This window comes from Sander lucioperca, chromosome 13 (assembly GCF_008315115.2).
Source record: "Sander lucioperca isolate FBNREF2018 chromosome 13, SLUC_FBN_1.2, whole genome shotgun sequence".
Classification (NCBI taxonomy): domain Eukaryota; kingdom Metazoa; phylum Chordata; class Actinopteri; order Perciformes; family Percidae; genus Sander; species Sander lucioperca.
Window position 1 is genome coordinate 6,203,779 of NC_050185.1, and position 12,035 is coordinate 6,215,813.

General features: G+C 40.4%; 1 protein-coding gene across 2 annotated transcripts in view; it reads right to left on the reverse strand.

Annotated features, from left to right (window-relative positions):
- The window catches only part of spns2 (spinster homolog 2 (Drosophila)), a 69,251-nt gene that overhangs the window by 24,372 nt on the left and 32,844 nt on the right, over positions 1-12,035 (reverse strand). For both annotated transcript variants that reach the window (XM_036008700.1, XM_031310707.2), the window contains exons 3-4: positions 6,405-6,541; positions 2,043-2,194 (exon numbers count right to left, since the gene is read on the reverse strand). In XM_036008700.1, coding sequence (XP_035864593.1) covers positions 2,043-2,194; positions 6,405-6,541 — 289 coding nt within the window. The remainder of the gene's footprint in view (positions 1-2,042; positions 2,195-6,404; positions 6,542-12,035) is intronic.

The window sequence follows — 12,035 nt, forward strand, 5'->3', positions numbered from 1 at the left end:
TGTTTTAGGTGATAGTAAACTGAATAATTTAGGTCTTTGAAATGTGAACACACAATTTGATGACACCACCTTGAGCTATAGGAAACTATGACGCTATTTTTGACATTATTTGCCATTTCATAGACCAAACGATCAATCCATTAATCTAGAATATCATTTGCTGATAAATTGATAATCGTTAGTTGCAAGCCAATACCTGAAATGCCTCCAGTAAGAGAAATTTCATATATTATCCCTCAGATGCTTCCATACAGTACATGAGGGATCACTGACTAGTTTGAAAGTGATGTGAATCATATACTCTAGCCTTCACAGTCACCAGAGCTCAACCCAACTGAACACCTATGGGAGATGTTTGTGCGATGGCTGATTTTAAGTGACACCGCTCTTCACCGCATCATCAAAACACCAAATGTGGGGATATCTGGTGTTCTTAGTGGACCAAAACCTTACTAAGACATTTTATGTTGTTTTTCTTTCATGTGTCACCCATCTCTAGTGTACCTATAATTACAGTTATGCCTCTTCACTAGTATTAGCCAGTAAAGTCAATCAGACGTCCTGATTTCTCAGAGAACCTGTTTGTCTCAATGTGCAGAGCCTCGGGCCAAGAGATGCTCTTTTCCATTACAATAGCAGATTGGGGCGATAGATTGGAGATTAAACTACTTTGCAATGGGTTCTCATTAGCATTGGCGGCTAAAGGGCAAAAACATGTTTAACTGGGTTTATACACACATAAACACACACATACACACTCAGAGCAAAGGGGGAAACAGTCTATGCTTGTGCTTCCATGATTAGTTTTCCAAAAATAACACCGCAGTATACACGGGCTCAGACAGCATATGATATTTCCAGTGAGTGACTAACAGCTAATCTTATCAGAGTGCACCCAGAGAGTGTTTGGAAAGTTCAACACCAACAATAAAACTCGAGCATGAAAAATATGCTCACATCAAACACCGGCGTCGCGCCGAAACCTGTCTCTGCGGCCAAGTTTAAGTTATCGGGGGAAAAGGGAGAGCAGGGGAATCCATTTCCTGTGAATCCGGTCTAATTCCTGAGGTCATTTCCTGGAAACGGTCAAAACAACCCCAGTAAAGAAAAACAAGTGTGAGACTGGATAGGATGTTTGACTGCACCTTACTGAGGCCAACTCTTTCACCTTCTATTGTTTGCGTTGCTGGGCAGTTCACTGTGACCCAAACTTTTTGGCAGCTCATTACACAACCAATCAGAGAGACTTTCCCTTCCTGTCCAACTGTCTCCAATCTGCAATAAAAACTCTGATGTAAGTACACTAAATTAGTTATATAACCATTCATCAGTGTTGTTTGCTCTGCAACAACAAAGTTGAATGACATGTTATAAATACATTTAATTCTAATGTTTACAGTGTACAGAGAATGAGCACATTTCACCTTTACTACTCTAGCATTTCCTTGTCTGATTCTGCATGCAGAAGCCGGAAAACAGCGCAGCATGCGGCAGCTCGGGCACATGCTGTTAAGCACGGTATATAACGATAAACCTCAAGTGGCTCCCGTGAGGCATTCGCCGTTACATTTATCTTTTATTACTTGGCTTTGTTTGTTTTCTCCCTGTGGCCCTTTTTCTGATTGAATGAACTGAAAAGGCTGGAGATTTGAGCTTAATAATACCTCCTACTCTTGCACCCCCACGCCACATCCCCAAAAAGACTCCCGCCTTCCTTTAAGCTTCACACAGCCAATTGTAAGTTCTGCTTTTCTTTCCGCAGAGGGCCTGAGCTCTTTGTGTGGCTGCGTCTGAAAACAAAAAGAGAGCCAGAGCGGGGCGAGCCTGACCTCCTCTATGTGAGGATAATTTCAATTATCTCTGCTAATTCTCCCGATTCCTTTGCACCTTTGGGTTTAACATGTGAAGGACCGACTGGATTGGATGAAATCACCAAGCTATAGTTTCACAAATGTCCGCATGAACATCTCCCGAAATAGAACATATATCTTGTTGTTTCCTGGTGTCTGCTTCAAAGAAAACAGGATCTGTCTGGCTCTTACCTTCCCAGGGGGATGGCCAGGTAGAAGACAGAGAGCATCATGGTGCGGCTGTTATTAGTGAACAGGTCTCCTATGATGGTAGGGGAGATGGAGGAGTAACTGGACTCTCCGATACCCACCAGTCCCCTGGAGAGTACAAACAGCCAGTAGTACTGCAGAGAGAGAAAAAAAAAAAAAAAGAAATAGGGGTTTTGTTATCAAGCTCCGTGTCAGAGGACAATCTCAAACCAACAGCCATTTTTCTTGGTCAGAAGTATTTTTCCTCACCAACTTTTCATTAGAGCACACACTAGTCAAACTCTCCCTTTAGCCCTAAGAATACTTACTCAGTAGCAGGTCTGTAAATGTCTAAATTGTCATTACAATCACACTTGGAATGCCCATACTGCTGATACTGATAGGGCCAGGTATTGACTGTGATTGTCCGATTCGATTCACAAGGTCCCGATTCGATTGCATTTTCGATTCGATATCAATTAGGTTGGGAAATTTCAGTTATAATACCAATTTTGCTTGCAGACAAATGAGATTCTCGGAGAACTTATGCTGCAAATTGTACAAGCAAGACGCAACCGTGAAATATTTTTTATAATGCACCAGGTTAATGTTTACATTTCACCACATCCACAGTGAAAAGGCATTAAAAGATTGATTTCTGGATTTTTAAAATGAATATCATATCACTCAACCATTTAATTGGAGAATCGATTGTTTTATCCCAGCCCTAGATATTGATTCAGTACTGATTCATCACATGTATTTTCTATCTACCAGATAATCAACACTCCCTAGACACTCCTGAAACGGGCGCACAAGACAGTGAATTACAGTAACATACGTACATGTCACAACATCCCAAACACGTGACTCTTCATTAATGAGCAGCGATGACTTTCAACAGCTCACCCCCATGAACACGTGAACGTGCAGGCTTCACACTGATTTTATTGTTGTGACTTTGTTGCCCTTAGTACAAAAATCTGAACCAATTACATTTCACTTAATGAAATTGTGAAATAGCATCACGTCAGCATTATAATCTAATTAAGCTATATTAAATTACCATGGCATATTATCTTCCATTAGATGTAATATGCTAATAAGTGAAAAGATGAATGCTTAAAAAAGGCTTTAATAGGAGCATGCACGCTGGTGGGGGCACCTGTGTAGGAAGCTGGATTGTTAACTGTTTCCACGGCAACCACTACTAACTGGAAACGGACTCCCTGTCTGCATGTGAAGCTACAAAGAAATCTGGTTCCCCCTACACACTGGAATGACGCAAAACTGCAAATATTGGCCACTAATTTACATACCGTCCATTAGTCCCATGACTAATATTAGGTGCATGTAGAACTTGATGTTGTATTGATGTTACATTGTTAGCGTTTATGCAGCTATATGCACTATTTTAAGATATTTGATAATAAAATGCCTAAAAACATCTACATCCTACAACAGCCTACATCCTATTTTGTATCTAACGGTTCTCCAACTGTCTTCATCACTTTGAAACCAGAACACAACAAATCTTGAGGATTTTCACCCCTGCCACCTAAAGAGAGGCAAAAATGGTCTGATGTTACTATTTAGAAGTTAGGCTACATAGCATAGGTAGGGTAGGAATTTGGCGTAAACAGCATTACTAATTTTGGAACCTATTTTTGTTATACTATGCTATAAGTAGAGTTTACAGTATTAATGGTGAAACTTTTGCTCTATTGATTTGCCGTTTCAGTCAGAGAGTCTGAGGGGAAATGACACAAAGTTGAAGGTGTTTTAAAACACTAAAAGATTTGGAGCTTTTGGGAAAACATTTGGGGCTGGAGCCCCAGAAGCAGGTGACACTTAAGGGATGCATCCATAGTAACAGTCTCTGCTGTGGCATATTCGTTTCAATGTGTTTACAGTTGCTTTAAACTGTTTTCTGCTTCTTCTTTTGTGTTACAGTATTTGTGAGCTGCTGTGTTTCATGATTGATCACAGCTGAGCTCTCTTTGCTGTATATCTTTGTGTTTGTCACATTGTTTGGAATGATCTAGTTTCTTCTTTTAATGGCCCATCGTTTAGTGGGATCATGATAGTAGTCCTTTTTGTTTATGTGGTCACCAGACTATCATCACCACAACAACAATAGGCAGCAATGCCAGGGAAGCGCAACAGAAATGAGGTGTAAATGCAGATGGAAAAGTATGATGAGATGAAGATAAGGAGGTTAAGGAAAATCTACTCTTTTCAACTGTTTTGATCCTACTTTTAAACAAGACTAAGGCCCTGTTCACACCTGGTATTATCATGGTCTTGGGTGATCCAATCACAAGTGGCCGCTCCAAGTACATCAGTGGGCACCTGGCATTAGAATGTGTCGCCACATGCATCCTGAGTGACCACTTGTGATCAGATTTAACTTCCCCGCTCTATATGCAAATAAACACGTACATCCATTCCGTTTGCAAAGACCAAACGCTCTGCTGTTTTAACCGGCGGGAGGCAGCAATACACTCACCGTGCTTAGTCTGCCGTAAATTAAAAGAAGAGGAAGAAGCAATCAAAACAATGCAGATGGGTCTATTCTTTGGCGTGTTACAGGCAAGCCAAATCGCCCAAGATGTTTGACAAACTTGTAATATATCTCTGTAGGCTTTTAGAAAATTTCAGACGTTGTGGACATCTTACGCTTAAGCAGACGTCAGTTGAGTAGGCGGTCCTAAAATGTGTTTCCTAATGCACAGAAAACCATTATATCGTTGTGATATATCTGTATATCACAGTGCATTCAAGAAGATACTTTGTAATAAAAAAAAAATGCTGTAATTTACTACCTACTTTGCCTCAATCTTTGGCCACCTTTTACTTTAGTATTCAGATAAAAAATATTACACCTATAAAGAAATATATATAAATGGTCCTTAATAGAATAAAGGATCATCAGTCCGTGCAGCCAGCAGGCTGTATTATAACAATAGTTGTTCAGTGGTCATTATCCCTGTCTCACCCTCTGAATAGTCACTAGATGAAAGTGAATAAAATGAGTCATGCTTTCCATTGGATGAAATTATAAATAGGCCGCCACTAATGTGCTTCACATTTCAAATGCCCTACAAGTGATCATTTTATGACGTTAATCTGTTGTTTTATGGCAGTGGCAAATATCTGTTACATAAGATCTGAACTCCGTAACTGCTGCAAATCCTTCCAAAATGCCCCACAGTGCCTTAATTGCATAATGATAGGACTCAGTTGTAAGTGGTCATTAACATTTCATTACATGTCATGTCTTTCATCTCTCATGGCGACAGCGCCGCCAAGCTATTACATAAGAGCCGTCTACTCTTGTCCCATTTTATTGGCACACTCGGGAACATGTCTGAAGTGAAGTTAAAGTTTAGGCCAAGGTGCAGGTGCTGAGGATCACTTACCATCTCCTCATCAGCAATCAGCTGCATTTCTGGCATTTGTCAGAGGGGAAGAGGCCCTTCATGTCAGTTTAGCCATGAGCAGCGCCTGAATGCATTTTCTATTTAGGCAAATAGCTGCCATCTTGTCTCCAAACAGACGGGTCTATAGGGGATTTAAATTAAAGGACGCCGTCCTGAGACATCTCTGAGGTGTCATTCCCTTCCACAGCTCTGGGCTGAAGAGCTTCGGCAGTGAACAGGCTTACTCACAGAAGAGACAACACTGTGGGACTCCATGATGCTGCTCCGCAGGCATGCTGCATAAATATAACATAGCTTTTAATGTTAGTCGAGCGACTTCAGATTGTCTGCCTGTTAGGTTTTTATTCGACTGTACATCAAGACTGTATAATGGGGTCCGTCTACACCCCCCCACTTCGCCGCCCCAAACACATATACAGGCACACGTACAGGCACACTTTTACTGTAATGTGATGGCAACTCTCAGCAGGACACCACTCCCCCGCCCCTAGGAATAATGTTATTGTTTAATGCTTCTAACAGCGCCCAGCACACAGGGGCTTTTAGAGATATCGGATCTAAATCCACTTGTTAAGGGGCAGTGAAACAACAGAGTCTTATCTTCTGAAGCATTGTAATTGAGACAAGTCTGAGGCATGGGCCTTCATTAGTTGATTGGCTGGTAGCCAGCGAGAGAGAGAGACAGGAAGAGACAGGGAGAGAGGGAGGGAGAGAGACGTGAAGAATGTCTACAAGGAAAAGCGGGTGTCTGACTTAACAAGTGCGTTGTTTTCTTTCACTAGCCTTAACATCAAGCATATCCAGATCATAACTGAATAATTGGCTCAACAGTGTAGCCCGTCACTGGGACGGTGGCCTAATAGAATAACACTGGAGCTCTCGGGCTGCGCCCCTTTCCATCAGAACATATGCGATGTCGTACCTCTTTACTGATGAAGGAGCTCGACAAAGTAACAATGGACCAGAAGAAAATGCCACAGCTCAGGATGACCTTTCTGTTGAAGCGGTCGCCCAGGTAACCAAAGATGGGTGCTGCCACCATGAAGCTGCAGATGAACACTGAGGGAGGAAAAAGAAGAAGAGAAAATGTTACTTTGCGTATAGTGACAGAAAATGACGGTTACTGATGCAGACATGTCTTTTTCAGGATTGGTATTGCGTGGATAAGTCTATTTACAGTATCATGTGTTTCTCCATTGCACTTTGCTCTAAAAAATAACTGAATTCCAACTGGACTGAGACAAGTATTTTAGCTTTCAGGTCCACTTATTAAGCCAAGACCCGTCCAGATTGACTCTGTGATACCAGTCAGCCAGAGACACAGTGAAGGACTGCCAGAGGACACCTCCATTCATCTCCAACCAATTAGGATTCCATTATACTTATCCTACACGCACTACAAGAAACCTGGCAGAAGAATATTAAATACAGATGATACTGCACTGGGACATGTCACTGAGAAAGGTGATGTGGGTTGTACAGGATTCAATTTGTGAAAAGAGAGGAAAGGAGTTGTACAAATGTAGTGTCCTACAGTCGGAAGGATGCAGTTTGGAAAGTGGCCAAATACAGAAGCTCTGAAAAGAGAGAGATTCTATGTGGTCAGTTTGTTTGGATCAAACAAATCCAAAAAGGTGGTGGAGGAAAAAAGTTGTGTCAGGTTTTAATGTATCACTGCTGGAATAACAATCACACTGACCAGATGCAAGGAGATTAATAGCAGTATATCACACACCAGCACCAGAGGACCGTGGTGACTCTATGGCCATAAATAATTCCTCCATCTTAATTTCTTACAACCAGACTTATGTCCCAGTGAAAGGAACACTGTGCTTTAAAGTGTCCTCCCCTAATTGCCCCGCTGCTGGCTGGACGACTACAGGCCTCGTTCTCAGGGCTTTTAGTCAATATTTATGAGGAGGACCAACCCAAACAGACCTGCATTTTTAATGCTCTCAAACCGTGTTTTGCGTCTTTGCAGAGGGAAAAGAGCAGAGATGTTACTCTTGACAGCGGTGAGGGGAGCTAGGGAGGCCGGCTGGAGTGTTTTGACACATCATCAGCATAAACATATACAGAAGAGGAAGGGAGGAGAGGAGATGAGAGAGAAAAGAGAGGAGGGGGGGGGTGTTATATAAGACACAGGCATCACAGTCCCACAGCTGCTGAGGCCAAAGGGGCAATAATCAGATTATTGCATAACTGTAGTTTTGAACATGAGATATTAAGGTATGATAAAAAAAGATGTCCTTTTGTAACCATATTTTGTGAAAAGAGTTACCCAAAAAATAATGTAAAATCAATCATGTTACATTACTTTGTTGGAGGTATTCAAGCCGGTAACCCATTGGTACAGACTTAACCACTGTCCTACCATTATCCATGATTTCTTTATCTTTTTCTTTTTTAATGTAATTTTGCCGTTAGTGCTACATGCAGTGCGGTTTTGATATTGATGCTGTAATGTATCTATCTTTCCGTTTATATTAACCTACAAAAGCAGCCGCAACATGCACATAAAAATACATCAAATAGCATATCATAGGGAATCATTTAAGATAATACAGCAAACAACAGACATTCTGTAATCATAGTTTAAGGAAATATAGTGCAATTATGGTGCCATCGATTGCCACATTTAGTTATTTAATGAATTCTAAAACATTGTGTTAACATGACATGTCTTATTTTCTAACCTGACAAAAAATGTTTACACCACAAAGGCAAAAATTAATTATTATTTTGTAAAAATACTGACGAACCTTGCACAGTTATGGTTTGGGGCAAGTAGCTTTGCTATAGAAAAGATTCACCTCTCTGACAAATTATTATGTCTTAAGAGGTAAATTAATATTACAATGATATATTAATAGATATAGTAGCAAAATACTATAATTCATAATATATAAAGTAATGTTTTATACATAAAACAGCCTATTCAGCCTTCAGCGTGACCTCACTGTGTCATTTCGAGAAAGAAATCCCATTTCAAAAAGTGAAATGTAATCTAAAAATCTAATTTAAATCTAATCTGAATAATTACTAATGAATGAATAAATTGGGTTTTTACAGGTGAATGACTCTTTCTCCCACCAGTACGTTTTCCCTCTCTACCTCTCAGTCTCACTACTCCCCTGTTCTGTCCCTCTTGTTGCCTGCGTTTCCCTTCTTCTCTGTCTTTCTGCAGCCTCCATTGTGAGCATTTATGTGGCTAAGTGCTGCAGGTTGTGTGATGCTAAAGGACACTGATGATTGTTCTCTAAAGAGCTTTACCAGCTCACTCTGCAGCCACAGCACTGCTGGGAAACAATTGACACACATGCACATACACATACACACACACGGAGCAGGGTGTGCTGCAGTGCAAACGGGAGATAAGATGAGGGAGAGGTCCACAATCACACACCACCAGCTGGTTCCACGTGGCTTTTAAAAGCCAAGGGCCCGAGAGCATAACTCTCACTGTTTAACAGCTTGTCAAAATTACATATCCTCACATCATTAACTGGCCTATTTGAAGTCATTAGCAGGACCACACATCTCCATCTGTCTCTGTGTGTCTTATTTCATGTAATTTTCAGATTTTGTTGATAAGCTACACTGTTTCTTAAGGCTCATTTTCACCTCTTAGCAGTGTCAGCACATGGGAATGAATTCAGGTCTTTACTGTGTTCTCACACTTATTTAGTGTTAAAGGTCCTGTATTGTACAAAAGTGAGATTTCCATGTCTATTTTGATTATAAAGCAGGTTGAGGTGCTATATAAATACTGTGAAAGTATCAAAACGCTCAATCCACAGAGAAATGCACACAGCCCGTGTTCACTAACTGTGCCTTTAAACGAGCCGTCAGGACTTCTGGACGGTTGTGATGTCACAACTATACTATATGTACAGTAGGTAGAAAGTGCTGCTACAGTCATTCGTCAGATGCAATGGCAGTGCAATGACTCAGAGAGCGCAGATGCGTAGACCAGACGGAGCGTTTCAGACATAGCGGGAATACAGGTACATTCAGACAGACAGTATGAGAAAAATAAAGTGTTTTTTTAACATAAAATCGTGTAAAAATGTTCTAGTAGAAACCCAAAATACAAGTATGGGACCTTTAACCTCACAGCTTTCTGAGCAAGGGAAGGGAGCGTCGTGTTTATATTGCTTTAATATCCCGCGTGATTGGTGTAAATTAAGCTTCAGTGTAAACAAAGTAGAAACTGAGGAGAAAGAGATAACACCTCCTCCTTTAACTCCTTGGTGCAGAACTTGGCAAAAACAGATCAATATGTCTCTAATACCTTTTTTAATTTTGGATCTAGTGAAAACATGCGCAAGTGCATTGCCGACTAAGCAACCCAACAGGGAATGTGTGAGTTAAACATTTAGTCAAGGAGCTGCTTTGAAATGACAGAATAATAAGATGATGAATTGCTGTCACAAATAGATGCTTTCTTTATTTGACAAGACGGATAGAGGAATGTTGTCAGGTTGTTTACTTTAAATAAAAAAACAGGTACACCCTTTCACAGAATCAGGTTGCATTGCTGCATTTTCTCTTTTGTCAAATTCTCATCAGAGTTGGCCTCAACAAGCCTGCTGTGCTCTACGATTTGAATCCAGAGAGGCAGTCTAGTTGTCTTTGAACTGATTCATAGATCGGGAAGGGAATAAAATATTTCAAATAGGACTTTGTTTAGAATGACAATGAGACCTAAAAGTCTTGCAGACTGTCGATAAAACATGTTGTAAAGATTACAAGACACAACATACAGTATAAAGTGGATTCACAAAGGAGACACCTGGTTTATTTCATTTTACACATATCAAAAGGAATCTTTCATGGCGCCATTTTAATCCAATGATGCATATTATCAGATTGTGCATATACAGAATGGCGTAAGAATAATCTGCATTAAATAAAACAAGCTGTCAGTGAGACCAGATGCACACTGGTATCACATTATTTATGGGAGGCTCATCTGCTCCCAGGAAATGCCCTGTCAATATAAAGACTGCCTGTAAAACCACCCTAGTGTTCTCCTGTCAGTCTTTTGTGAGGCCTATAAACCTACAAAGGCCCAAATGAAGAAATCTGTCATGCTTGGAAACAATGATTTCCTCCTCTGAGTGCAGCTCATTTTGAGGGATCCGGTATGTTTTCTCAACAAAAAAAAATGAAATGCTTAAAAACTTGAGACTACATCACGTTTATTTATAGGATTTCTTTTTAAAAGTCTGAACAGGCACCGTGTGTTTGGCTTCATTTGAGAGAATGGACCCAATGACAGGAAAATAAATGTGTTCAGTCTATTTCAGGACATTGTAGGGAGGACAAACAGACCATGCCTAACAATAAGTCACACCCAAAACTCTCAGCGCAGGCAGTGAGAACGGCAAAACTTGATAGGAAAAGTTTAATTATTCATACCTCAATCTGCAGATAGGGATATGTCTAATTGTGCAGTCGGAAGCACCTTAAATGGCTCTGTTGAACAGGTAGCTGGCTAGAACTGGAATGAATAGAAATGTTTGATTGACATACAGTAAACAGCTCTTGAATATGAAACATTCATAAAATGTTGCCCGTCCTTACAGGTCACATTCCTACACTGAACACCATTGTCCCCATGTTTATTCTTGTTGATGCAGTGGAACACCACATGTTTGTGTGATCTCCAAAGTGCCATCAGAGATAAGCCCTGGCTAATTGCCAAAGATGGCAATCTCTCATAAATGAAGTGCAAATGGAGCAGGAAAGCCCAAACAGTGAGGAGTTGATGTCTGGAGCAGACCTAGTCTGTGGATGTTTACACTGCAGGCCAAAGGGGAGGAAAAAATTTCATAACCTCTTTTATAGAACAATGGTCAGCTTTGACTACCTTTTTCCCGCAGTGACTGACTCAAGCTGCGTTTTCAGTGTCGTACAGGCAGAAATTGCTTTTATCATTGAGCTCCAAACGATGTGAAACACCTGCGTTTACATCTGATAATGTAACAATTGACAGATTAGATGAGATAATGACACTGATAATGTGATTTTACAGTGTTGCAGATAAAACATGCCTTTCATATGAGGCAGGATATATTCCTGAAGGAATTACTTTTAATTCTGATAATTACAGTTTTCACTGTTGGTGTGTAATGACGATAGCTATTAGTTATCTATTTCTGAAGTGACTCAACCCTAGACTGGAAAACACCTTAAACAAGTCCTTCAGAATCAGCTGTGCCTGACATCAGGCCTTTGGCTTATGTAACATATTCCATGACTAAATTATTGTGTACTGTATACTCATTACAATGCCACACAAAGCCATTAGGTGAATACGGAGACGATTCACTGTAACTTTACTGAGTTGTTTGAACAATTAAGGTAATTTATTATGTAACATCGCCTCATCGCCAGAAGTGGTTTTGTATTTTAAAACCTCTGAAGAGAAGATAAGTTCATCATTATTCCTTCTTAACCATTTAATTCTCTTTGTAGCCAGTGGTTAAAGTGAAAAACTCAAAGTCTCTTGAACTCTCTGTGTACGTCTGACAGAATATATCCAGCA